At 40.8% G+C, this 27868-nt stretch overlaps 1 protein-coding gene and 1 long non-coding RNA gene across 5 annotated transcripts in view; both read left to right on the plus strand.

Annotated features, from left to right (window-relative positions):
- LOC308611535 overlaps positions 1-7447 on the plus strand; it is a 175754-nt gene extending 168307 nt beyond the window's left edge. For 2 of the 4 annotated variants that reach the window (XR_014014942.1, XR_014014943.1), the window contains exons 5-6: positions 971-1059; positions 4660-5592. This is a non-coding gene — a long non-coding RNA (uncharacterized lncRNA). Of the gene's footprint in view, positions 1-970; positions 1060-4659; positions 5593-7288 lie in introns of those variants that run through there. The other 2 variants (XR_014014941.1, XR_014014944.1) reach the window with 2 other exon arrangements.
- A 3421-nt stretch (positions 7448-10868) lies between these two features.
- LOC308611539 (spermatogenesis-associated protein 31A6-like) lies at positions 10869-23700 on the plus strand (the record flags this gene model as incomplete). The annotated part of the gene is made up of 2 exons (XM_081260268.1): positions 10869-10887; positions 21294-23700. 2 exons carry the CDS (start codon positions 10869-10871, stop codon positions 23261-23263), a joined length of 1989 nt encoding a protein of 662 aa, XP_081116394.1. The 3' UTR covers positions 23264-23700.
- Positions 23701-27868: the final 4168 nt, after the last annotated feature.

Here is a 27868-nt window from a genome sequence, read left to right on the forward strand (position 1 = left end):
CTAAGAGAAAGTCAGATAATTTTTAGAAGGATTTCCAAACCATGCTAAAGTGTCAGCCTTCATTTCCTTGTGTGAGGGAAACAGGAGAGAAATAGATGGTTTTAAAGTTCTCCAAGCTTCTGTGTCCTTTATACATCCACAATTTTAATCCTTATCATTTTCAAGATTTGCTAAATTATTTGAGGTGATCCATTCTCTTATTAAAGTTACATATTTTATGTCACATACTGAGCATATTAACAAATAACTTACTGATAAATGACAATGCCCATAACATCAGGTTAATCTGATTTCCATGAAATGAGCTATAACTTCAAGAATATTAATTCATCTAATAAGGGTGATGATTTACATAATGTTGCCTAAAATATTTCTCTTGATTATTTAAGAGAGTTTTCCTAGGGGAAAATAGCTGGGAAGTCTATAGAAAAAAAAAATGACAACCATGATTAATTTAATTCCAGTCTAAAGGACTCCATATATAATGTATTTGAGAAAACCAAGTCACTATTATAGATTCCGATAAATGGTTGTATATCTGAGATATTTTTAATGTAACCCAAATTATAAGAAATAGTTTTTTGGTATAGAAGCAACCACTCTTTTACCTAAAGGAAAATATAAAATCTGAGTTCATTGAAAATTTGCCTCATTGCCCTCTGTTAGTTTGTGCCTGCCCCATCCTTAGGGGCCCAGTTAAGGACTATTCTATCATCCATACATCAGAAGAGAATGTCTGTGTTCTATGTTGATAGTCAGTCTAAACAAATATTTATACAGTTGAGATCAGAGATATAAAATGTCAGTTCCAAATCCACCCATGATGGCACATATACCAGACAGATGACAAAGGTTATAAAGGCCTGTGAAATACTTGAATCATATTTTGCAACCCTTGAAAGAATTCAAGTTGGAGATTAGCAGAAACCAGGCTCAGTTCTGTCCATAATCCCCTTTATCTGTCTTCTAGCCAACAATATGAAAACCTGAAGCCAAGCTGCCAAATAGAGTGTGAAGGGCCTTCTACTGCATTTAAGAAAAAACTGAGACTTGCTATAGGTAGAAATTATCTTTTCTATTACTATTATTGTTGATGTTGTTGTTATTCATAGAAATAATGAAAAAAAACCCTAAATAACATTATTCTGCTGGATTCTTTACTATATGCAACACAATAAATTAACTCGCTTCATATTACACTGGGCATATAACATGAAAACATGTGCAGAGAACAGAAATCAGTATCTGTACAGACAAATGCCCCTGTGATAGAGAAATCTATTATTTTAAGTCCAGACAATTAGATCTATTAAGGTGTAAGAGTGTTTCAGTACAGTCCTGCTAAAAGTAAACCTTAAAAGTAAATCGAAAAAAAAAAAGGAAAACTGATGCCAGTTAGATACAAAATATAAGATTATGCTATGTATATGGGACAGGATAGAACTCTGAATGCACTCACATGTAGGGAAAGCAATATTAGTGACAAATCAACTAATGTCCTTATTGAGCATAGACGTTCCAAGAAGGGTGAAGAGTGCTGTATATTAGATGTAAGACTCATAATATTCAAGTTAGTTGTAAAAGAAACAAGGTAAATGCTTTCAGTCAATAGGATAGGCTGAACTGATATTGAGAATCCTTTCTTGCAATCTGAACACACAGTTTGTTATACTTGTGTTTTCTTTTATATGTTGCTTTTACATGTAGCAACACATAAAAAGAAAATGAACAAGCTTACAAAAAATGGGGGGGGGGATCCCCAGTCTCAGGATTTAAGGAGAAAAAACAAATTCAACATTAGAATAGTGAGGAGGAGTTGAAACCAAGAAATTCAAGGGGGCCCTGGAAATAATAAGCCTTGTTTTTGAGGGCTGGCTTTAAATATCTGTTGTCTTATCAGAAAACAGGTAGATGCTGTTGTCTTATCAGAAAACAGGTAGATGCTGGAAAACAATAGAATAATATCTTCAAAGTACTGAGCACATATAGCTGTCCAAATTAAAATTCTACACCTCATTTTAAAAAACTACTCAAGAACAAGAAGTAAAGAAATTTTCATTCATAGACAAAGAGGAATTACCACCCACAAACTGTAACAACAACAACAACAAAATGACTAAAGCAGTAGCAGCAGCTATTGGAATTGTCTGAAGGCATTAAAAAATATTCTGATGCCTGAAGCCAATACTTGGAGATTTTTTTTTTTTTAACCAGTGATCTAGGCGGTGTTTCAATAATGGGAGCTTTAAAAAGTTCTCACATAATTCTCATGTGTTTTAGGCAAGATTGGAGACCATTGTACAAAGAATGTTCTTCAGTAAGAAAGAAAATAAGCATAATAAAAAGAAGTAGGAAGGTGCACTGAACAGTGACCAGCAAAGAAATTTGTAATGTTGGAATGAATCTGAATAACGGTTGAGTGTAAAACATAATAGCCAATGGGGGTATGTACAAAGTAAAACTAAAACACTAGATAATATACTGAAATACTGGAGATCAGATTTAAAATTTGAGGGGTCCATGAACCGCTTAGGAGGAAGATGAGATAATTAGTTTTAGACTTTTTCAAGTTAGAAATATATGTCAAATTTTTCAGAAAACACTAAAAATGAAGACTTCATATATGATTCATAAAAAGGTAGACCATAAAAAGAGAATGGAAAATGTGTTTAAACGAAGTTAGTACCGGGAGGGATGAAACATGGAAAAATAAAGGAGAAATAGATCAATAATCACAATACATTTGATCACAGAGACAATAAAAATAAATTTAAAAATTCCAGTTTATGCTGCTTACAAAAGACATATATAAACTATTTTTAAGATGCAATGCAATACTTCACTCGAAATAATTAATTATATACATGATAAATGATTTTTAAGATTACATATTTGGCATGATGACATGTCTACAAATTTTTAAAACTCAAAGCAATCATGTGTTTTTCATGGATTCATTTGCATATAGTAAAAAGTTCAAGCATGGATTCAAAGTATTTATATTCAATTCATGATACCAGTTATCTAAGAAGAGGAAAAATGGGACTGAAATGAGAATAGAGAGGAGAGAAAAGAAATGTGTGTGTATCTGTGTGTTTGTGTGTGTGTGTGTGAACACACGTACAACAAATGTGTGCTTCTTTCACAGCATGATTCACTGTATTCCATCACAGTATTAAGAAGATTTCACACAATATGGGCATCTCTGCAGAAATTAAAATTGTCCCATGCTTATGTGTATTGGGCAATGAGCTCACCTTACTATTTCCATCCATTCTTCAATTAAAATCTAGAAATGTGAATGGGCTGTTAGAATTTAGTTAGTGAGCCAATTATCTTTACAGAACATGCTAGTTATGCACAGCTTTTCCTTGGCTTAACTATGTCTTAAAATAGCAGGCATTCATTTTACGTCTTTAATTGATGGCTATCACACACAATTAGTTTGAAATTTCTTATCAATATGCTTGAAATATACTTGGTTGAATCATTGGAGTAATCTTTTTTGAACTTACCCAAAAGTATGTGTTTAGCCTTCCTAAACACAGTGGCACATTTCCAAGTACAAAGTAGTTGCATTAGAATTATTCCTAATATGAAGACATTCAATATTTGTGGCAACAAATTTTCTCTTGAAAACTTAGCTTCCAGATGGAAGAAAAATAAGGGTAGAAATGTATTTAAAGGCAAATTTGAAGATGAGAAATCAAAATTCATATTCCATAGTGAAAGAAAAAGGGTTAGTAATTACAGAGAGAAAGGCAAATACAATGCAAAAATTATTGGAACATATTTTGCTCAATTACAAACAAACTTACATGGTAAGTTGTAGCTTCCATTATTGCACCAATTTGTAGAGCATATTTTAATATTTTCATTTTGAAAGGAAAATTTTAAAAAGTCATCTATTGTTTTTTTAGAAAGTATCTAGAGTGGTTGAAGTGAAATAACTTTCAGAAAATGTGTTAAAATGGGGCTACAAAAGACTTAGGAGGACATAAGCTTGGTTCTTATTATGGACAGTTTGCAGATCAGCCATGGGGATACACATTATTTCCAATTTAAAATGAATGATGATTCTATACACATATATATGCATCTTATCATATTGATTATAAACCAAGTAAAATCTCATGAAATCTAAATATGTTTGAAAAACTTAAACCTATTTTTATGTTTTTCCAAACACTAGAAAATGAAAGCAATTTCTGTTGTTTGTCATTTTCTTTTGGACTCTCTTGGCTTCCTGAAAATGATTATGTCAAGATATTGGAGAAATATTCATAGGAAGCAACAGAGGCCATGAGAATAGAGACCTACACTGCTTCCTCATTAGAAAAAATAAAATAAAAATTCCTGTCTATCCATTTCAAATTACACTCAGGGATGCTTATAATATAGAATTTGAAAGTTGAATACATACTAGTTGTCAAGTAGTCAGCCCCGTTGATTATTCATGCATTCCCTCCTAAGTATGTTGTTCTTAGAATTCAGAGGGGTCCTTTAATCACACCCCCCATCTTGACCACTCACATCTCCAGATTTTCCTACTTCACAGCATATTGGTGTTTAACTTATTAAACAAATATTTGTTGAACAATTACTATGCATGCTAAGCAAAGGGGATCAAAGATGAATGAATATTCATTTGCCTTTAAGGAGACACAGTCTACTGGAGAGAGGCAGAACTGTGAACAGATGACTGCATAAAGAGGCAAAGTCAAGTCTTATTTATTCAGAGGAAGAAGTCCCCGTGATCAAGCAACAAGTAAAATCATTTCAGTGTGCAAGACGTGGATTTGTGATTGAAAATGCACAAGCATATTTATTATCCATCATAGATGATCACCTATTATAATCAGGGAGATTTCTTAATGGCACAGCATCTAGAGGAGGACGTCATGCATGAACCTGTCATATTCAGAAAGTAAGGAAGTGGCACAGTGGGAACAATTCAGGAAAGTAAATAAAGATGACAGTAGGTTTTAAATCTACTTTACCTGTTCTTACTATTATTAATCTATTTGGGCAAGTGGTAGTTTTCATTGATGTTAGCATTTTTTCATCCACAACTTGAAATCAGACATTAAATATTAATATTATAAAAATATTACAAATGGAATTCATTCACAAATTTATAAAAATAGATCAGCACCAGAGACCTATTTATTGGAAACAAAGTAGGTAGAACAATGAAACTCATTTATAGTTCCTCCTCAACCAAAGTGGACAGAAGTTTTATATGTAGAGGTCAATCCTGGGCCAGAGGCTATTTAATATTTTCATCAAGTCTAGGATGATAGAAAAGCATGTGGATTTAGTCATTTACAGTTCTCTTTAGTTGATAAGACTGATTAATACTTTGTCAAGATCAAAATTCAACATGACCGTAATATGACCTTGACAAATTGGAGAAGTGGTTTAAAACAATGCAATTTAATAAGTCTAAGGGTCAGGTATGGGCTTTAGAGGGATTGGGAAGGAAATGGAAATTATAATAATGTAGGTGATACCATGCCAGTGAGAATGCATTTGTGTGTGTAATATAATATGTAACAAATAATATTGAGTATGACTTGAGTCAAGAATATAGCAATAGCTTTTATTTTTTTTCTCTCTCTCACCATGGCATAGTGCTTACTCACTCACAAATATTTCTAATACATTTCCTCAAAATTTCATCATTAAATCCTGTATCCCTGCTGATAAAAGTAATTCTAAGATATATAAATGAAGAGAAGGGTATAAAGGTACAAATAAGTGGGTGAATATTCATGAAATTACTTTGTATTGTGCTTTACAAATACGATTTATGCATTTATCTTGTTACTAACACATTCATTCATTCATTCATTCAGCAATCAGTACATATTTATAGAACTTCTACTAGGTCCCAGGCACTGCATTAGGTGCTGGTAATACAAGGTGTGGAAAAGCAAGCATTGTCCATATTTCTTAGAGCCTGCAGTCTAAAGAAGAATTACTAATTGTAGTAAATATAGACAGGGTACTGTGAGCCATGGAACAGGGAGCCTTTCTCACCTGGAAGGATGAGGAAAGGCATCCCTTGTGAAATGTCTTCTTAACTGAACTATGACGTAGGTAGCCTAAGGGGACAAGGGAGTAAAGGAGTAAGTATTTCTTGCAAAGGGGAAAGCAAGTGTTAAGAATTTGAGCTTCAAAAAAGGAATGCTTCACGTTGATATTACAGTCTCAACAAATACAATTAAATTTCTGGTTGTTAATACATTGCATAAAAGTGGAGGAGTGGATTTCTGCCCAAATTAGGGCATATAGTTAGGATTAGAAATGTGCTCTGTGATATCAGTGACTTTAACATTGCAGTGAGACTGGGAGAAAAAAACGTACAAAGAGGCTATCCTCTGGACCCAATGGCACTGATGTACATCAAGGCTTTTGCTGAAGTAGAAAACCTGCTATTGATATTGAGATGCTCTTGAATGAAACAATGACTTCAAATAAGAGTTCCAAACTGAAACTCAGAAAGACCACCAATCTGACATGACTTAAATTTGAACTGCTTCTCAGATAGGCAATTTATACTTTGGGGTAAATGGAAACTGGGCTTGGTTTCACTCATGATATCAATGACATTTTGCTATTAAATTTGGTTTAATACTTTGATTTTACAAATCCCTAACTTCAGAAACTCTCTAAGGGAAAGTAAGGGGAAAAGGATAGGACTAACTTGTTTAGTTACATTACCTTGAATTTTACATTTAAATTGAGCTGCGCTATCTCCACCAATGCTTGACTAGAAGCCTGCACAGTGAGTAGTTGTAATGGAGGAGATTGGCTCATTTTAATGGCCACATCTGATGGATCTCAAAGAAATTCAGGTAAAACAACTCTCTGCATAGTTCATAGTCAATTATTTATACTTACAGAAAAATGCCAAAGCCTAGAAAACTTTAAATGGTGGATAATCGGCAACATTCACATTTTTCCTTGAGGTTTTCAGGATCGTACAAACACATTTAGGCTTTGAAAGACACGTTTTGGAACTTTACTGGAGGTATTCTAAGAAATACCTTCATGTTAAAACAATCTCCAAATATTTTAGGAATAACTAGTATCTCTCCATAAATAATTCATGCCTTAATTAATTATTATCATTGTTAGAAATTAATACTGAAGTATTTCAGAAAAAGATGACATATTAAGAATGTGACACTGCTTCCATGTCATATAAGAGCATGAGGATATCTCTATTATGAAACTTACTGCATTTTGCTACTACAACATTTTTGTCTATCTTCTCTTCCAGATTACAAGCTTCTTAAAAAATAGACTGTGCACAGATCTAACTTTCTGGCCTACATTTGCAGCACTGGAGACTACTATTGAAATATTAATTCAAAGGATATTTTAGAAAACATTATAGACAGAACTCTACCATAAAAGAGCATATATAAATATAGCATATTTTCTGATGTTACTGAATCATCTTAAATATTGGTTAATGCAAATTTCAATCTCTAAGGCACTTCTACAACATACCTGAAAAATGATCGTCATCTTGTACTTGAATGTCCTCACTGAGAAAGAAATTGCCAACTCAAAATAAGTTTGTTTCATTTTTAGAAAGCTCGAATTGTTAGAAAACTCACTCTTAAAATAAGTTAAAATCTCTCTTCCTCAACTTCTATGCATTTTCTTGGTTTTTAAATTAGGGGCAACTTGATCTTTTTTTGATTTGACAGCTCTAACATAGCTAAAGCTGGCATTCAGGTCCTTTGCCCACTTACCTACTCTTCATAATTATTTTATTAAAAGAAATATATTGTGGTATAATATAAAAAATATACTATCTTGAATGTACGCTTTAATGAATTTTGACAAATGTAAATATTTTGTAACTCTGTTTCCATCAAGGTAGACAATTTTCCTATTACCCCCCTTTGCAGTTTTCCCTTTCCTCTTTGCAGTCACTCTCTACTCCATATTTGATACAGGCAACTGCTGATATGTTTTCTGTCGCCATAGATTCATTTTTCCTTTTCTAGAAAGTCATATAAACAGAAACATAAAGTACATACTCTTGTGTGTCTAGCTTTTTTCTCAGCATAGTGTTTCTGAGATTCATCCTTGTTGCATTCCTCATAATTCTATCCTCCTACTGCTGTATGATATGACATTGTATGGATATACCACAACTGGTTCACCCATATAAATCTTGTTGGAGATTTTCTGATGATGGCCATTCTGACCGGTGTGAGGTGATACCTCAATGTAGTTCTGATTTGCATTTCTCTAATGATTAGTGATGTTGAGCATCCTTTCATGTGTTTGCTGGCAATCTGTATATCTTCTTTGGAGAAATGTCCATTTAGGTCTTTTGCCCATTTTTAGATTGGGTTGTTTGTTTCTTTGATATTGAGCTGCATGAGCTGCTTCTAAATTTGGGAGATAAATCCTTTGTCAGTTGCTTCATTTGCAAATATTTTCTCCCATTCTGAGGGTTGTCTTTTCGTCTTGTTTATGGTTTCCTTTGCTGTGCAAAAGCTTTTAAGTTTCATTAGGTCGCATTTGTTTATTTTTGTTTTTATTTCTCTAGGAGGTGGGTCCAAAAGGATCTTGCTGTGATTTATGTCATAGAGTGTTCTGCATATGTTTTCCTCTAGGAGTTTGATAGTGTCTGGCTTTACATTTAGGACTTTAATCCATTTTGAGCTTATTTTTGTGTATGGTGTCAGGGAGTGTTCTAATTTCATACTTTTACATGTACCTGTCCAGTTTTCCCAGCACCACTTATTGAAGAGGCTGTCTTTTCTCCACTGTATATTCTTGCCTCCTTTATCAAAGATAAGGTGACCATATGTGTGTGGGGTTATCTCTGGGCTTTCTATCCTGTTCCATTGATCTATATTTCTGTTTTTGTGCCAGTACCATATAAATGCTGGAGAGGGTGTGGAGAAAAGGGAACCCTATTGCACTGTTGGTGGGGATGTAAACTGATACAGCCACCATGGAGAACTGTATGGAGGTTCCTTGAAAAACTAAAAATAGAACTACCATACGACCCCGCAATCCCAGTACTGGGCCTATACCCTGAGAAAACCATAATTCAAAAAGAGTCATGTACCAAAATGTTCACTGCAGCTCTATTTACAATAGCCAGGACATGGAAGCAACGTAAGTGTCCATCATCGGAAGAATGGATAAAGAAGATGTGGCACATATATACAATGGAATATTACTCAGCCATAAAAAGAAACAAAATTGATGTATTTGTAGTGAGGTGGATGGACCTAGAGTCTGTCATACAGAGTGAAGTAAGTCAGAAAGAGAAAAACAAATACCGTATGCTAACACATATATATGGAATCTAAGAAAAAAAAAAAGTCATGAAGAACCTAGAGGTAAGACGGGAATAAAGACACAGACCTACTAGAGAATGGACTTGAGGATATGGGGAGGGGGAAGGGTAAGCTGTGACAAAGTGAGAGAGTGACATGGACATATATACACTAGCAAACGTTAAATAGATAGCTAGTGGGAAGCAGCCACATAGCACAGGAAAATCAGCTCGGTGCTTTGTGACCACCTAGAGGGGTGGGATAGGGAGGGTGGGAGGGAGGGAGACGCAAGAGGGATGAGATATGGGAACATATGTATATGTATAACTGATTCACTTTGTTATAAAGCAGAAACTAACACACCACTGTAAAGCAATTATACTCCAATAAAGATGTTTAAAAAAAAATCTTGGATATTGTGGTCATATCCAGTTTTACCTATTATGAATAATGGTGTTACACATTTTTGTGAACAAATTTGTGTGACCTAAGACTTCATATCTCTTGGATAAGTATGAACTATTAGGTAATTGCTTGGTCATATGTAAATGTATATTTAACTTTAAAGCTTTCATGCTACAAGCCCATTAACAATGTATTCATGTTTCTCTAGGTCCACACCAAAACTTGATATTAACAGTTTTTTAAATTTTAGACATTATAGTGGTATGTAGTGGTATCTCATCATAATTATAATTTGTACGTCTTTGATGGAGCAATCTCTAATATATATAAATAATATATAGTTAATATATATGTTGTATACAATATATGTAAATATTTTAATTAATTTTTTGGAGTATAGTTGATTTACAATGTTGTGTTAGTTTCTGCTGTACAGCAAAGTGAGTCTGTTATACATATATCCACTCTTTTTTAGTTTCTATTCCCATATAGGTCATTACAGAGTACTGAATAGAGTTCCCTGTGCTATACAGTAGGTTCCTATTAGTTACCTATTTTATATGTAATAGTGTGTGTATATATATATAAAATGTAATTAGGCACTTAAAAATAAAAGGAAGACATGCAAATAGCCAATAGGCATATATTCATGGATACATATACTTTACATTTATATATATAAAACATATCCATAAATATATTTTTGCCATTTTCTCCCATTGGATTGTCTTTTTATTTTTGAAGTGTAAAATTTCTTTAGTCTGTATATGAGTTCTTTGCCAGATATTGATATTGCAAACATTTTCCAAGTTTGATCTTTCCTGTTGATTTTCTTAATTTTGATTTTTATTCAGCAGAAGTTTCCCTTTCCTCTGTGGCTGTCACTGCCTTGTCAGGGTTGGGTTCTGATCCCTAGTCGTTGGAGCAGAGGCCCTCAGGTCTGTTTCTTAGCTGTGTTTCTGATCTGCGGTGTGAGGTAGGGAGGACTGGAGCACCCCCACTGGGATAGAAGCCATTGAGTATTCCTCCTCTGGAGGTGTTCACCTGTGGGTATGCTCTGTTTTGTCTCCTTTCCGCCCATTGTGTAGGCTTACAAAGTACACTGCTGTTGGTACTGCTCTCAGTCCCACCTTAACCGTGGTTATGGCGGCAACTGGCCCTGGTGACTCAGGCATCATTTTCACCAGGCCACTGGCCCAGATCCACTGAGGTCAGGTCCCAGGACTGCAGTAATTATGTACCTGGACCCACTATGTGAGATACGGAGGCAGCTCAGACTCTGGCCTGGCCAAACCCCAGCATGTATGTGCCCACAAAACCCACAGCTGCTAAAGCCAGACCTGTCTCAGCTGCAGGAGCACTTGTCCATTGGGATGTTCCCAGGTGCTGAATTTAGGAAGCCATCAGAGGAAGTGTAATGCCATGATTTGCACAGCCATGAGGAGAGATTTCAGCTCTTCTTCCTTAGTTGCATGTTCCCTGGAACTCAGCTGTGGCTTCAGCCCCATCTCTGCATGTGGGCCACCCACTGGCGTCTGCTCCCAAGGCTGCTGGAGCACACGAGCTTGTCAGGCAGGAGGATGTAGAAGCGGCAATCAGGGCAGGCAGGCTGCCCAGGTGAGAGGGTGCTGGGTGGCTATGGGATGTACGAGCCTGTCAGGCAGGAGGGAGTCAAGGTGGCAAGCTGGGCAAATGGGCCACCCAAGCAGGAGAGTGCTGAGGTGATGATGGCTGGGGGCCCGTGAGCCACTCTGGCAGGAGCCCTTCCTAGTGCCTGTGGAGGCAGGGGCCAGTGCGTGAGGAGAGAGGCTGCAATGGGGGCCCCGCCCTTTGTGCATCACGCAGCAGTGGCACTTTGCTTCTCTGCTGGTCTGGGCTTCCTCCAGGAGCATTCCTTGTTGTGGAGCTCCTCACTCCTATCCCCTTGAGCTGTCTCCTCACAGCCAACATCATTCCCCTTCCTGGGTCTGCTCTTCAAACCCCACATTCCAACACTCAGCCCCCGTGTGCACCAGTGGTCCCCAGTGGCCGGGGCATGCAGAGCTGTGGCCAGACCACTTGTGTAGGCCTCACTCTCTCCTGCCTGCCACAGACTGGTTGCTGCACTGTTCTCTGAGCCACCAAATTTCTCCTTCTGCCCCAGCTTCTCTCCCCGCTGCTTCCCCAGATGCGGGGAACCTCTTCTCACCTTCAGCTCCGCTCCCCCGCCCAGGGTCACAGGTCACGTCCCACTTCATCTGCTCTTCCTTTTCCCTTCTTCTTTCTTTCGTCCTACCTGCTTACGTGGGGATCTTTCTTGTCCTTTTAGGTGCCTGAGGTCCTCTGCTAGTGTTTATCAGGTGCTCTGGGAGAATTGTTCCATTTGTAGATGTATTCTTGATGCATTTGTGGGGAGATATGAACTCCACATCTTCCTACTCCTCCGTCTTCTTGACTGACTAATCAGCAGTTTGAGTTTTAAAAGGCCACTTTTTCCCCTTTGTTAACCTTGGTTTCAGGTTCTACCTAATTTAGCTAATTAGGCTCAGTCTCAGGTCATTGTGGTCTGTATTTACATTTCTGATTTGTACCGATTTGCGAGACAAAGACAGTTGCTTTTAATTCCCCAAAGAACTGGCCTGTCACCTAAATAATATTAAAAGATTGATTTGCCCAACTACGTTTTCTTTAACTTGCTTTTCTGTCTCAGTGAGAAGATTTCCAACTAGACTGAAATTTCAGAATTCTATAGTCTAGAACTTTATGGTTTAATTGATCATACCTTCTAAACTTGCAGAAGGCATTCAACAAAGACCCTCTTTCTGAGTGCACAGGTTAGACCCAGAGTAAAGTCTCCATTATTTATTTTTATTATCCCTTAAATATTAGCTGTCAGTTCTTACTTTATATTGTATAGGCTCAGGTAATCCCACTGGTTTCCTTTAGTATGTTTAATTAATATTTCCTTCATATGCCGTCTTATAATATCAGGCAGGGGAAGAATTCCCCAGTGAAACATGTCTATCCCACACAATATAATTAGGCAAAAGAGAGGTAATTATCTTACACAATGCCCATTTAAACATACCAATTTTTATAAAGACTCTGGGGTCCCCAGAGAGTGGTTGAACCAAGGGACTCAGGCACTTTTGTCAATCTTTTAACTTGATTAATTGGTCTAACTTTTGCCCCAAGTAATTGTTGGTCAGGTATCTCAGTGTAATTTTACGTGTATAAAATTTACATGTAGGGCCTCCCTGGTGGCGCAGTGGTTGAGAGTCCGCCTGCCGATGCAGGGGATACGGGTTCGTGCCCCGGTCTGGGAGGATCCCATATGCCGCGGAGCGGCTGGGCCCGTGAGCCATGGCCGCTGGGCCTGCGCATCCGGAGCCTGTGCTCCGCAACGGGAGAGGCCACAACAGTGAGAGGCCCGCATACCGCAAAAAGAAAAGAAAAAAAAAAAAAAAAAAAATTTACATGTAATAAAATATACGTACTTTAAACTGGGGTAAATAGGGCAGACTTGTTTGGGTCTGGCCCTTTAATGTTGATGACAAGTAGGAGATCCCTTTGGCCCATCCAATCTTAGGTAGTATTGTATCCAATCTTTGATTGACCTCATTAATGTCTGTTTTATTTATCCCACTTTAAAATAACCATCTAAAGATTTCTTATTCATTTAGGAGAAGTCCCTTTAAAATTTCCACCTTGTTGGGAAAAAGTTTTTAGGCTTTTCCTTCAGTTTTTTTCCCTGTTACTTAACCTAATTAACAATAATTATTCTAATGTTTTTATTAGCATCTGTAAGACCCATTTAGGGGAAGCAGAGACCACAAATAAGGTTTCCCAAACCAATTTTTTGGGTTTGTTTGAAACTAAAGGAGTTTTTAGGTTAACCATTATATGACTAATTTCCAGCATTTCCGCCCCCCCATAGGAGCCAATGAAACAGCTGTTTATAATGAGAGCTCTCTAAAAATTTACCAATTTAGAAGTTTCTCCAATTTGAAGGATCCATCATCTGGCCATAAATGAGGTATACCTTAATAGTGACTCAAACCAATAAGACGCAAGAGGCTTCCCCACAAAAGAGTGTAAAGGATGCTGTCTAAATAAGATGCAGAAAGTTTACTCCCAAAAGTAGTTTAAGAAAGTAATGGTCTTTGTTGTACAGGCTGACACAATGAAGGTTAAGATGGCAAAAAGCCCCTGAGAGTCGTACAGTCAGACAAAAGACTGCTCAGAATCCCAGTCTATTTGACTGGCTGCCAAATGTACACCATATAAGTACTTTTGGATGGTAGTGACCAAGTTCTCAAAACACACACACACACACACACACACACACACACAGAAGAATATCAGAACACTTACATTTCAAAGACACAGGAAGAGAAATGCAAGTTTCCCCTAGAAAGCCTTTTGTTTTTTTGAAGTCAGAATTCTGAAAAGATGTTTTTATCGAGCCAGCTTTTTCTAACTTAACTGCATATGCAATAAAAGAGTCCTATCTTAGTCGTTTTTAGGGCAAGATTTTCTTTAAGTCCCAAGTAAGTAAGCACTTGTAAATGTAAAATTTGTATGGACATAAACCTGGCCAGGATATCCGTTGGAGGCTGGAAATCTGTTGTTCCCTTTTCTTTTGTATTGAAAGCTAAGTTCCCCATTCTGAGTTCAATTTGTGAAGATCACTTTTATTTTGACAAACTCTATTAAAGTAGCCAATTCAAGGAAGACAGGTTAGTCTTCCACCTAATTACCCAGTCCAACTTTTACTCAGTGTCTTTCACCTGAGCAAAGTCTCCCCAGTCTTTCAGCTGAGGATAAACCACAGTGTCTACACTGAGCAAGATCTTCCCAGTGTCTTTTAAGTGAGGCTAACCCACTTGAGCAAAAGTCTTCCCAGTGTTTTTCTACTGAGGATAAGCTCTCAGTGTTTAAACTGAGTAAAAATCTTCCCAGTGTCTTTCACTGAGGATGACCCAAGTACTTCTTCTTGAAACCAAGTTTCAAGGATAACCTACTACTCAAGAGAAGAGTTGAACACCACTGAATAAAACTTAGGATCATCAACCAAAACTGGAGATCCAAGAACCAGGAGATACTCACCCAAATTCGTCTGGACTCTCTGAGAAAGCGGACAGGCCCAAGAAGCCTCTGCTGGTGCCAGGACTCTGGATCCTCATAGAGTTCAGGCAAAGAAGAAAAGTCTGCTCTGGGCCCCTTCATTGGTTGCCAAGACTGCTGACTGAAAACTATGCACAACCCAAAAGGAGAATTATGTTTTATTTGGCAGATTTTCTGAGGACTTAAGCCCAGAACACAGCCTGTCAGATCACTCTGAGGAACTGCTCAGAAGACCTAAGGGAGGAGTCAACCAAAACCAGGTAGTCAGAACATCAAAAGGTTACTATTAAAGAAAACTAGACATCTCAAGTTAAGGACTTTAGCACTTTTCTATGTATGAGAAGATGAAAGAATCTGGGCTCCGTGAAGTCATTCCTTTGATATGCACCTTAACTCTAGAATCAGTACCCTGTTTTTCTCCATCCCGAATCCCCTCAAGGTGCACAGTTGAGGGTTCCTGCTTTGACGTCTGACTTGATGACTGCAACATCCTTTGTCTACTGATATGGCAGGGAACATTTTTCATCCACGGGTAAGAAATTGAGGAGAAAATTAACATAATTCAAGGTATAAAACCATTACAATATTAAAAATTCCCAAATGTCAAACAAACATAAGTACCCTTGACCTGTAAAATGGAAGATGCCAAAGAAGGGAAAAAAAGAAACAATAAAGAAAATGTAGAAAATAAAGCATAAAATAAGATGGCAGAAATCAATAACAGTAGAACAATAATGAAAGAAATCAAGGTAAATGTTATCATAAGATTTTTAAATTTCCAAAAAAAACCCCCACCAAACAAAACATATTGAAAATAAAGTAATAGAGAAAATTTAGGGAGCAAATATGAATGCAAAGAAGACCTGTTAGGTAGTTAGACATTAGCAGCAAGGAGGTGACGGTGGTGAAAAAGACAAGAAGAAGAAATTGAGTCACACGCAGCCGTCTGGGGACTCTCCCTTGACTCCACCCAGAACGGGAGAGACTGTGGTCTGGTGGTGGGCAGCTTATCCTGATAAAGAGAGGCACAGTAACACAAGGGGACTTCTCCAGGCTGTGCATGCCCAGACCAGACAGGCGTATACCCTATAGTAAATCCAAACTCATTATACCATAATTACAAGAAATTACATGTGGTTTTGCCCCTCCCCCCACCCAGTAGGCATTTCTTGGGGATTCAAGGATGAGAGCATGCGCAGCAGGAAACTTGTTACATAGCTCAGGACTGTCAGTCAAATAATGATCCTTGTCACTCACCCCCGCCTCTCTGCAAAATGCTCCTTAAAAGCGCTCGTAAGGGGCTTCCCTGGTGGCGCAGTGGTTGAGAATCTGCCTGCTAATGCAGGGGACACGGGTTCGAGCCCTGGTCTGGGAGGATCCCACATGCCGCGGAGCAACTAGGCCCGTGAGCCACGACTACTGAGCCTGCGCGTCTGGAGCCTGTGCTCCGCAACAAGAGGCCGCGATAGTGAGAGGCCCGCGCACCGCGATGAAGAGTGGCCCCCGCTTGCCACAACTAGAGAAAGCCCTCACACAGAAATGAAGACGCAACACAGCAAAAATAAATAAATTAATTAATAAAAACTCCTAACCCCAACATCTTCTTTAAAAAGAAAAAAAAAAAGCGCTCGTAAGCCTTTATAGGAATGCTGCTTTCAATTTGCAGAAACAGTACACCCATCCCCCCGCCCCATCCCGAGAGTGTACCTTTGCTTCGATATACTTTGCTTTGGGCTTGCTTCACTTCGCTGAAATAGCCTGTTCTCAGAAACAGCCTGCTCTTGCTCTCTCCTTCTTTCTCTCCCTCTCTGAGAGTGTACCTATGCTTAAATCAACTTTGCTTTGTGCTTAAGCTTAACCTGGTAGTTTGCGATCCTTTGCTTACTATCATGGAACCAAGATAGCTGGTCCAGGCCTTCCACTGACCTCCTCGGTTGAAGCTATTTTGTTACAAAGCATGTCCACATGGTGACAGACCTCAGTCTAAATTTTGATAAAAGGTTGAATTAAGGTGAGAATATCATATGGGAGGAAAAGACTGTAGGAAAAATAGTAGATGTAGGAGATATGTTTGTGAAAGTGCACATTCATGGCAATATAGCCAAATAACCTCACATGCCCATGTTCCCACTAAAACTGTATAAAATTATGACCAACAAGCAGAGAATACACATTATTTTAAAGCCCTCATGGGGCATTAAGACATATTTACCATGTGAATCCTTCAGTGAATCTTGTGTTACTGCTAAGGGATGTCATAAGGGAATTTTGTGTAAGACTCAAACCTCCCTTTCTATATGGTTCAGGCTGGACTTGAAGCTTCAGGGGCCTGGGAGGATGGGGCAGGAAAGGCAAGGCACACTCAGAAAAGAGAATACATCCATAACACACTAGGAATATCTGAAGAGGCTGCTCAAGACCTGGCTCAGCCCCAAGGGTTTGACCCCTAGTCCTACTCTTCACCCTACAGCCCTTTAGGGTCAGGACCTTGGCTCACCCTAACCCATTCCTAGCTTCCGGGTATAGAATGAGTGCACATGTCTGAATGTTAATGTTCTCTCAAAATTTACATGTTGAAATCCTACCTCTTAAAGATAGGAGGCGGGGCCGTGCAAAAGTGCTTATGAGCTTTCATGAATGGGATTAGTGCCTTATAAAAGAGACTCCAGAGATATCTCTAGCCTCCTCCCATCATATGAGGATACAGAGAGAAGGCTCCAGCTGTGAACCAGGAAGAGAGCTCTCACTACGAGGTGGCCATACTGGTGACTTGATCTTGGGCTTCCCAGCCTCCAGAACTGTGGTAATAAATGTCTGTTGTTTTTAATCTACCCAGTCTATGGTATATTGTTATAGCAGCCCTAATGGATTAAGACCACATATTTCAAAATTTATCTGGAGAGTGGGGACTGTCTTATCATTGCAAACTAAGAAGTTGGGTTGAGACAACATATGAAAGATTTTTTTTTAAGTAGAAAATTATGGATTATTGGATTTGAAAGTACTAGATTGGTTAAGGAACATGAGTACGTGTGTGTGTGCGTGTTTGCAGTGTGTCCCAAAAGTTTTTGTGCAGTTTAAAGATTTACTAACTCCAGAATTATAAACACTACAAACTTACAAAAACATCATTTGAAGGTTTAACTGTTACCAGATGCAAGTCTGTGTGCCTGATGCACAGTGAGGCTAAATACTGAAACATCAGAGTTTGAAGCAGAGAAAGGTTTACACAGTGCCATGCAAGAAGACATGTAGCTCATGCCCAGGAAAAACCCCAAACTCCCTGAAGGCTTTCAGCAAAGCCTTTTTAAAGGCAAGGTGAGGGAGGGGCATGACTAATTGTTGCAAATATCTTGGTGTTGGATCCTTTGTTCTAGGGGCTGGCCAGATGGGTCAGATCCTGGTCAGGTCATGTGTTCCTGTAAACGTCCAACAAAACAATTATTATTCTCTGTTGTGCAACTTTTTATCTCCATGAATGGGCTCTTAAAAGTCAGAGCCGGGGCTTCCCTGGTGGCGCAGTGGTTAAGAATCTGCCTGCCAATGCAGGGGACACGGGTTCGAGCCCTGGTCTGGGAAGATCCCACATGCCGCGGAGCAACTAAGCCCGTGCACCACAACTACTGAGCCTGCGCATCTGGAGCCTGTGCTCCGCAACAGGAGAGGCCGCGACAGTGAGAGGCCCGCGCACCACGATGAAGAGTGGCCCCCGCTCGCCGCAACTAGAGAAAGCCCTCGCACAGAAACGAAGACCCAACACAGCCATAAATAAATTAATAAATAAATAAATAATTTATTTAAAAAAAAAAGTCAGAGCCTTAGAAATAGTCTATCCTGTATATTTCAGGCTCTAGGCAACATTGTTTTACAAAAAGTGCAGAGCCAGCCTGGATCACAGGGATGGACAGAGTTAGCTCAGGCAACAAAGCATAAAGATTAAAGTAAAAAAGATCTCATGTGGAGGCAGATTGGTTCTTCCCTATTACATAACTATTTATAATTCTTTCATACTTATGAATTTTGAAAAATAAATTATTTTAATTTTTGTGTGTAGTTCCCTCTGATAGAAAATGAGGCAAAACATACACTATTCAAAATTCACAAAACTAAATAAGTGTAAAAGAAATTCAAGTTCTATCCCTGGGTTTACACAAGACACATACATGATGCGGGAAAGTTGGAGCTGAGGACAAAGGAAATCCTGAGTAAAAATGTCTGTGAAACAGCCAGTCTTCCAGGGTCAGCTTAAGATGTTCAAGAGTTATCAAGTTGGTGGGCCTCAAGTAAAGGTCTCTAATGGATGAAGGAACCAGGTTCCAGATGGAATGAAGAGAAAATTGGCTAAGGTCTCTCTGACAGGATGAGAGTAGTTGGAAGGATCTGGAAGCCCCAGGAGGGTGCAGGTGTCTGTGGGTGTGGATGGGAAGGAGGGGCAGTGATTCAGCCTATTTCTCGTATTGCCCCTCCCCCACACTCAGGAGCCCTTTGTGACAAGGCCACAGCTCTGTGATGCAGGCCTGGGGTTCTGCCATCAAGTGAACTCCCAGTGCTCTGTTGCCTGAGGGCAGCAATGCGGTTCAGAAGATGGAGAATCTCTTTTCGTTGAAAGACATTGTTGCTATCTGGCTGAGATCCAGCCCAACTTCCTGGGTGATTGATATCATCCTTGGGTTCCTGTGTGGACTGGGGCTCTTCCTAATGTTACTCCACTGCTTCCAGAGTAATCTATTCTTAGCACCACCTAGGAAACATAGAAACATCAGGAAGGTAAGAAACCTTTGGCTTAATCCCAGCAGAGATTCTCTCTTTTTTTCTTATTCTTATTTCCACTTTTCTAAACCACGTGGAGAGACTCCTGAGATGGGAACTCTCAGAAAAGTATAGAACATCATCCTTCTAGGGAAAAGCCAGGCCAGAGAGGGGTTAGAGTGGGCATGAGGATTTCTAGCCTAAGATCTTAGACCAGGAGTTCAGGTATGGTAGAGGGCTCCAGGGCAAGTCCCAAATGCAGTGACTAATGGTTAAGGACTGGATTACGAAGAGTTCAATCTCTGCAGGAAGGCTGACCCCTGAGCCCTGGTTCACCAGCCACCTTCCCACAGCGGGTGTCTCAAGTGAGACCTTCCTCTGTGTTGGGGCTGAGCCCCTGAGAGCCTGAGAGAAGAGGCTGGAGTGGAGGTCTGGCCTTGGGAAGCAGAATCCTATCTGACAAAGCTCACGTGGGCATTTAGGTCTGAGGATGTGTGTGTTTCTTGATCAGAGGAACAGTGACAGAAGAAATCTATGGTGATAAAAACTTAAAAAATCCTTCTTGGGCTTCCCTGGTGGTGCAGTGGTTGAGAGTCCCCCTGCCAATGCAGGGGACGCAGGTTTGTGCCCCGGTCCGGGATGATCCCACGTGCCACGGAGTGGCAGGGCCTGTGAGCCATGGCCGCTGGGCCTGTGCGTCCGGAGCCTGTGCTCCGCAACGGGAGAGGCCACAACAGTGAGAGGCCCGCATACCCCCCCAAAAAAAAAAAATTCTTTGCACTCTTCAAAGAAGAAAAACTGAAAATATTGTTATCCACTTTAAAAATAAGTAAAAGGGGAAAAAACCCCACAGAGTTTTAGTTAAATGTAGAAAGTCATGTTGTTCATGAACACAGCTTGCCTAGATAGAGGACAGTGAGAGTTGGGTGTTAGCCCCTCACTTTTTCTTCTCTCTCAGCATCAAGTAAAGCTGAAGGGGAGGAGCAGGAGTAGGAAGAAAAGTGGATCTTTGAAAGGTAAGCCTTTGCCATTCAGCCCTGCGCGACCCGAGAGTTAGCTTCCATCTCTCCTAATCCTGAGGGCCCAGCTTCACGGTCTCTGAGGATGCCAGGGGCAGAGCTTATTCCTCAGGAAACAGAGCCTGAGCCTAATTAACAGAGCCTAATGAACGTGGAAGCACTTTGCAAAGGACAAACCCTTTTCAAGTGAGACTTAGCATCACTGTCAGGGACATGTGGCCTTGGACACTGATACTTGGGCTCCAGAGTCTAATCCTCCAAAGATTTCCCTTAAAGGGCCATTGCACTCAGCCTCCTGAAAGGCTCTTAGGCCTCTGCCTTCACCACCATGACCCAGTCTCCTGATTTCCAGCTTTCAGAGATTGCCTGGAAGAACTGGAGGGGACTCACGACCTGGTTTCACTTCTGCAAAGGTAAAGAATCTTTCCCCTTCTCTCCTGGGTCGTCCTTCCTCCCCGAGCCTCTAATGTGACCCCAGCCCTGGAAGGGGGAGCCATGGGAGGGCGTGGCTAAAGCCCTAGGGTGAAGGAGAGCAGGGGCATTATGAAGTCAGTGTGGGGGCAGAGGAGGGTTCTTGGGCTGCAGGTGCCCACTCCTGCCTGTCCTGTCCAGCCATCCTGGCCCCATCTGCTCTCCTACAGCTGCCTGGGGAGGCTTCCTGGCAAGGGCAACTTTCATCAGCTCTCATGTCCAGACCCTCCTGATGAGACGTGCAAAGCCGTGCCTGCTGGAGCCTGTGGAAGATACTGCTTGAAGGGTTGGGAACCCTGCATGAACACCTCCTGTAGGGTTTCCTTCCTTGATCCAGACACTCGAGAGGTACTGGAAGCACATATTAAAAGGTTTTGGGTAAAGCACAGGTGGACCCGACCCCTCAAGGTCCTCAAGCCCATAAATCTCTTTAAGTCGAAAAAGTTCCAACCCTCCACCATTCTACAGTTTGCCACTTCCCCTTCAGCCACCTGTGTATCTGGGTCCCACTCAAAAGTCAAGTGTGCTGAGTTCCTGGAGAAACCTCCTCAGGCTCATTCAGGAGAGAAGGTGATAACAGAAGAGTCAGTTCCTACCGTGAAGAGGCCTCTCCTTGCCCCCTCAGCTGTGTGTAAGGAAATCCAGAGTGCCCTGGGAGCGATTCCATCTGCTGACTACCATGGACCCTCAAAGGCTTCTCTGACTGGACAGGAGGACAGGCCACCTTCTCAGTCCCTCACACTCAGCCTTGTGGGCAGAACCTGGAAGAGTGAGAGTGTGGAAGGGGTCAAGAGGGACAGCCTAGAGCCAGGTCCAAGTTCAGCAATGGTCAGGAATGAGCCAAGAGAGGAGAGTGGTGGTCAGGCCTCACGAGACCCCTGCCATAGGGTAGCAGTGATGGAGGTGAACTTAGGATCCCCATCTTTGAGAGGTGAAGAGGCCAGGGAGGCTGTGGAGGCCAAGGAGTCTCCTGCTCTTCAACCACAGTCTAGTGTTATCTTGGAAACCAAAGTGTTGACAAAATCCCAAACCACAAATGTACATATGAGGAGTTTAGAGGTGCCAGGGGCCAGTAGAAGTTTCCTACTACCTAGACTGTCTGTTTTCCAACATCCAGGTGAGCCATGCCTTAACATGGAGGTTGCTAGTGAGTTTAACTCCAAAGTAAAGGTACAGTCAGACAACCAGCTTCAGGACTTTCCCAAACACAGGTTCCTTGCTGCAGACAACTTGGCTTCTCAGGTGCCTCAGTGCCATCCCCAGAGAGTCCCCACCAGAGACAGGTTAGCTTCCCAGGAGCCAAGTGGCCTTATGGAAGCCCAAAGGAGCCACCTAGGGCAGCAGGAGCCCAAAACTTCAAAACTCCAAGACTCATGGAAGAGCCAGAGCAAGATGATTGCCCCTACTTACAAAAGAGAGGACTGTAGGAGGCATAAACCAGGAGAGCATGAAGAAAGGTTTAAAGAATTAGGGACCTCTCAAGCTGGAAGTATGAGCCGCCCTGCCCAGGTCAGGGGAATAACAGACTCTATTGGGAGCAGATGTCTCCAGCTCATGCCAGAGAAGAAACATAGCCCTCCAGAAAGCCTCTTCAGAAAAAGGATGAGGCTATTTTTAAAGTGGATTTTCCCCAAGAAAAAAGTCAATGGTCGAGATGCTCGGCAAAAAAAAAAAAAGCCCATATCAGCCACTGCCCAGAGTCACGGATCAGTCAAAAGCAGATCAATCTTGAAGAGTGAGACTGCTGAGGGTCAGGCACGCATGAGAGCTGTTGGACAGATCCCAGAAGAAAAAAGAGCAATTCACCATGGACTTCATGCCACAAAGTTAAATGAACACAAACTGGAATTCCAAGTCCCAGTATGTGGGTGCTTCTGCTACCATAGGCTTACCTCCTACCCAGAGCAAGGGAGAATGATGGGTTATACAGCCTGCAGTCATAAAGCCACCTCCAAGGGCCAGAGTTGTTCTATCAGGGATAGGGAAGTCAGACACCAACATAGTTTGAAAAGTGTAAGGTTCGACGATGAGCAGCTGGGCCTAAGGTGCCTCCCATCCTTGCCCCCCAAGAAGAGTTTGTTTCCAGTTAGTACCTGCCAGTATGGGCCAAAGAGTCCAGGTGCCCCAGCCCGCCATCAACACTGTCCAAGGCATTGTCATCTTTGGGGAGGTGTCTTGCCTGGTCGACAGTAAAATCCTTCTTTAGTCTTCCCTTTAGTAGGAAAACATATCTCCAAGTAAAAATTCAGTCCATGTAGAGAAAATGATTTTCTCATTAGCACATCCAAGATATTTAATGTTCCCCAATACATATATATATATATATATATACATATTTTTTTTCTAATAAAAACATAGTGTAATGGCTGCTGTCTGTGCTGTGCACTTTGTCTTCTAGAAGGGAGGGGCATGGAGGGAGGTGGACAGTAGCATCACAAGCTTGCTCCTTGTCTCGTGTCCCTTCATTGCACCTTATGATACTGTCATTACACAAACCAAAATTACTCTAACAATGAGATGGGAAAAACCTATGAAACCCACACCCAAGGACCTGGTTCAACCAGTCTTTCTCCTTCTTCTATGCTACTTTGAACTTTATGCAACTGTAGTGGATAGGTTTACACGATAGGGCCGGACATTGCAATTCAGGCTCCAGGAAGTGTCAGAGCCAAGTGGATGGAAGTTTGTGGGGAATAGAGTATGGGCTCTGAGTTCAGAAACAGGAGAAATCTTGCCCCTGGATCTCTTGGTAGGGAATATCCAACATCTGCTCTTAAGAGTTCCTTCTCTCTCTGCTGAAGGCTGGGATTGAGATATGCCCTATGAACCCCTTTTAGCTTAGGCATAATAAAATGTACAGCATCACCCTCCCCCACCTCTGTTTTTCCTAGACTTTAGAGCAGCAACAAGGATGGCATTTCCAGCTCTGTGTGTGTAGGTGGGGGGAGTATCAGGGAGGCTGCTGAGGGCTGTGTTGAGTCCAGTCCCATATAAATGAATGGCTATGTTCATGGGTCACCTACCTTCCACTCTATGTTAACCCCAGAGAAGGAGTTTTGGATGAATGGAATAGGGGTGTGACTGTGGGTAGTAACTATCTGATGGTCAAACACTGTGAATTTAGGGTGGGATGTAGGTGTAGAAAAATCCCTGGATCGAAGGAAGGAGGCAAAGTGGTACCAGATTCCCATAAATGTGCAGTTGTGAAAGAGCAGCCCCCTGACATACAACCACCATCTAAAGGCCTAAAGGGGAGGAAAAGTTAAGGGTCCAGTAGCTCATCATGGCCCCACCCCAGGGTCTCTACCCTATTCCAACTCTAAGATCACAGACCTAGAGAAACCACCTTTAGGTCAAAACAGAAGGTCAAACTTATAGAAGTAAAGCAAATCAGGGAAGGTTAATCTCTTAATACTATATTTAATAAGCTTACACATCATCACCTCTTGACTTTTAGGAAGGATAAGTTAACAATAGGTGTAAAAGCCAGGACTAGGGAACTTGGTATGTGACTCCTAGTCTGGTGACCTTCACATAAACACATGGCCCAAGGACTGCTCCAGGGGAGAGGTGGGGACTGGCCTGTGATTGTGTAGTAAGCCTTGCCTGTCTCCCAGTCCTTGATCACCCCAGAGCCTGGCAGGTGAAGAAGCAATCAGACAGGATTTGTGGTGGTGTGGAGGTGACCTGGCAAAGTGGATGGGGCAGGGTGCAATTCAGGGGTGTTCCACTGATCTGCTTCTGGCACAGCTTTTCTTGTCTCCTGACCCCCATCCATATGGAAAAGCAGGGAGACGAGGAAGAATTTCTCTAGAGTGATTTGGTGCTTCCTGCCATATGCAAGGCTCATGGTGGACACAGCTCCAGGTGGTGTCTTTCTCATTGTGGAGATTTCTGTTCTAGCTGATGCCCCTGATCCAGATGACAACAGAAATGGACCCCATCCCCCATCCCTGTCAGGCCCCTCAACACGTGGAATTGCTGTGACCTGGGGTGGAGGGGGCAGAGTGAGCACAGGACTGCTCACACCCCTGGTTTCTCCCTGGAGCCAGGCCCTACCTCTGGGCCCCAATTCCCAAGGCAGCCTCCAGAATAGGCAGAGCAGTGAGAGTGCAGCCAGGACTTGTGGGAGGGGTCGGTACCCAGAGGAATGAGATGACAGGGCTGGGACCTGAGCCTGGCTGCTGCTGGGTGCTCTCAGGGACACCCAGAAGTGAGTTCTGGGAATATGGGGAAGCTGGACTTGGACCCCCCTGGCTCCTGCTGGGAGGGTGCCACAGACAGGTGATGCTGATGGAACAGCAAGAAAACAGAAAGAAGCAAGTCCCTTTGCCCTTCTCTTGCTGCTCCGTCTTCCATAAGGTACAGTAAGACAAGAAATTGAGAGACCAAAAGAAAAAAAGAAATGGAGAGACCCAGAGACAATACACAAAGACTTCACAGACACACCTCCCAAGAGAGACTTCTCACGCAAACACCTTTCTCAGAGATCACATACTGACACCTCACACAGGGACCTCATGTTGCTTCACAGACCCTCAGACAGAAACCTAGCCCAGATTTAACAGATTTCCCAGAGATACCTTCCAAAGGGACCGCATACAGAGACTTCACACAGAGATCTCACCCAGAGACAACACACAGAGACTTGGCACAAAGACCTCACAGAGACCTCACATCTATTCTTCAGTATCCATTGACAAGTCTTTCTTAGTGAATATGAAACCACTTAGCAAACTGGCAGCATGAAAAATATATTATCAGTTGTGCCCCTCTAAGATCCACCAGACACTCACTGTCAGCATTACTCTAAATGGGGAAATGTTTGAGAAGTTTTGTTCTTTTGTAATGTCACTGCCTCTGAACAAAGGAATTATACATTCCAAATGTAGATTTTCAAATTTCATTCTTAGGTGTTCATTAGCTTGAAAATCACATATTACATTATTTTATTTTTATTTATTTTAGAAGAATGAAGAAAATAATGTTTATTTCTTAGAAATGCATGTAGTACTCTATTTTTTTATTTTAAAAGATTTTTAGTGGAGTATAGTTGAGTTACAAATTTGTGTTAGTTTCAGGTGTACAGCAAAGAGAGCCAGTTATACATATACATATGTCCACTTTTTTAAAAGATTCTTTTCCCATAGAGGCCGTTACAGAGTATTGAGTAGAGCTCCCCGTGCTATACAGTAGGTTATTATTATCTATTTTGTATATAGTCGTGTGTATATGTCAATCCCAATCTCCCAATTTATCCTTCCCCCCTTATCTCCTGGTAACCATAAGTTTTCATTTGTACCCTTTTTTTAGGAGAATCACAAATGTTAAGCACAACTAAAACACTGTCAGTCTCCAGTGAGAGAAAATATTTGTCCAGTTTTAGTTATCATCCAGTCAAATGGTATCTGGCACATTTTTTACTTTATTGAGGACAAAGCTTAAACTTGAGATGGCTTACTTGTTTCCTTTGGGAACATAAGAAAAAACTGCAACAAAGGTACTCTAGGAATGAAATAAACCAAGAAAGAAGCATCCGGACTCACATTCACTTCCCAGAGGGCTGTGTATCTAGCACATTATTTTGCACATAATAGCTTGCATTAGGTTTGTGGGCTTTGCTTTATTTTTTAACAGGCCAATAATCATGTGAGGATTTTTCACAAGTCAAATTTCTGCTTTTTTTTTTTTTTTTTTTTTGCGGTATGCGGGCCTCTCACTGCTGTGGCCTCCCCCGTTGCGGAGCACAGGCTCCGGACGCACAGGCTCAGCGGCCATGGCTCATGGGCCCAGCCGCTCCGCGGCATATGGGATCCTCCCGGACCGGGGCACGAACCCGTATCCCCTGCATCGGCAGGCGGACTCTCAACCACTGCGCCACCAGGGAGGCCCTAAATTTCTGCTTTTAAATTTTACATTCTGGCAAAATTATGCTTCTGAATATTAGTTTATTTCTTAAAATGTGGTAATGCCCTAAAATGATATTACACAATCATAACGTTCAGCTAACATACTTAAAAAGATGGGCTATTAAGGATTCATTCTTAAATAATTCTATGAAATGCACATTTTCTAAGACATGCAGTTAGGATCCACTTTATATTCATTATAGGGTTAACACATTGCTTAAAAAATTTTTGAAAGATTATAAAATATATGACTTAGCCTATGCTTGACATTCTACATGTTACCTCATAAAATTACTGAGGGAAGGATATCTTAATATCTGAATTGAAGGTAGTGTACATTTAATCTACATCTGGCTTATAACAATGAATAATGAAAGGCTTTCATTTATTATCTAGCTCACACTTTCCAAAGGGTACACTTCTAAAAGACTACTGATTTCTCACTGCTAATAAGCAACCTATTGCCCTTGCCTTGGTAAAATCTATCTTAATGACAGCTGGTTGTCTCCCAGATTATCCATTGGTATTACAGCGTCACGGTCTTTTAAGAGGAGCAGGGCTGACACGAGGACTCTTTGGGCTTATTTCTACAAGAAATTTAGTTTTTCTATTCTCCTAATTAAACAATGTATAATTATTAATTTTTCCCTTTACTCCTTTATGTCGTTGAATCAGAAAGCAATGGACTCTGGTCACGTATGTCACCTAAGACTCTATCAGATCACTTTGTTTCAATAGTGCAGCTTACTCAGGTAAGTTTACTGATCAGAACCAAATGGGATCAATTAGGAAAAAGTTCATACAGGAAAATATCCTTTTCAAAGTTGACTATTTTAACACAGTTAAATAAGCGATTATTTTTTAATCCTTTGAGTTAAAATTGTTCAGG

The sequence above is a fragment of the Mesoplodon bidens genome (assembly GCF_964165515.1).
Source record: "Mesoplodon bidens genome assembly, contig: HAP1_SCAFFOLD_231, whole genome shotgun sequence".
NCBI classification, from domain to species: Eukaryota; Metazoa; Chordata; class Mammalia; order Artiodactyla; family Ziphiidae; genus Mesoplodon; species Mesoplodon bidens.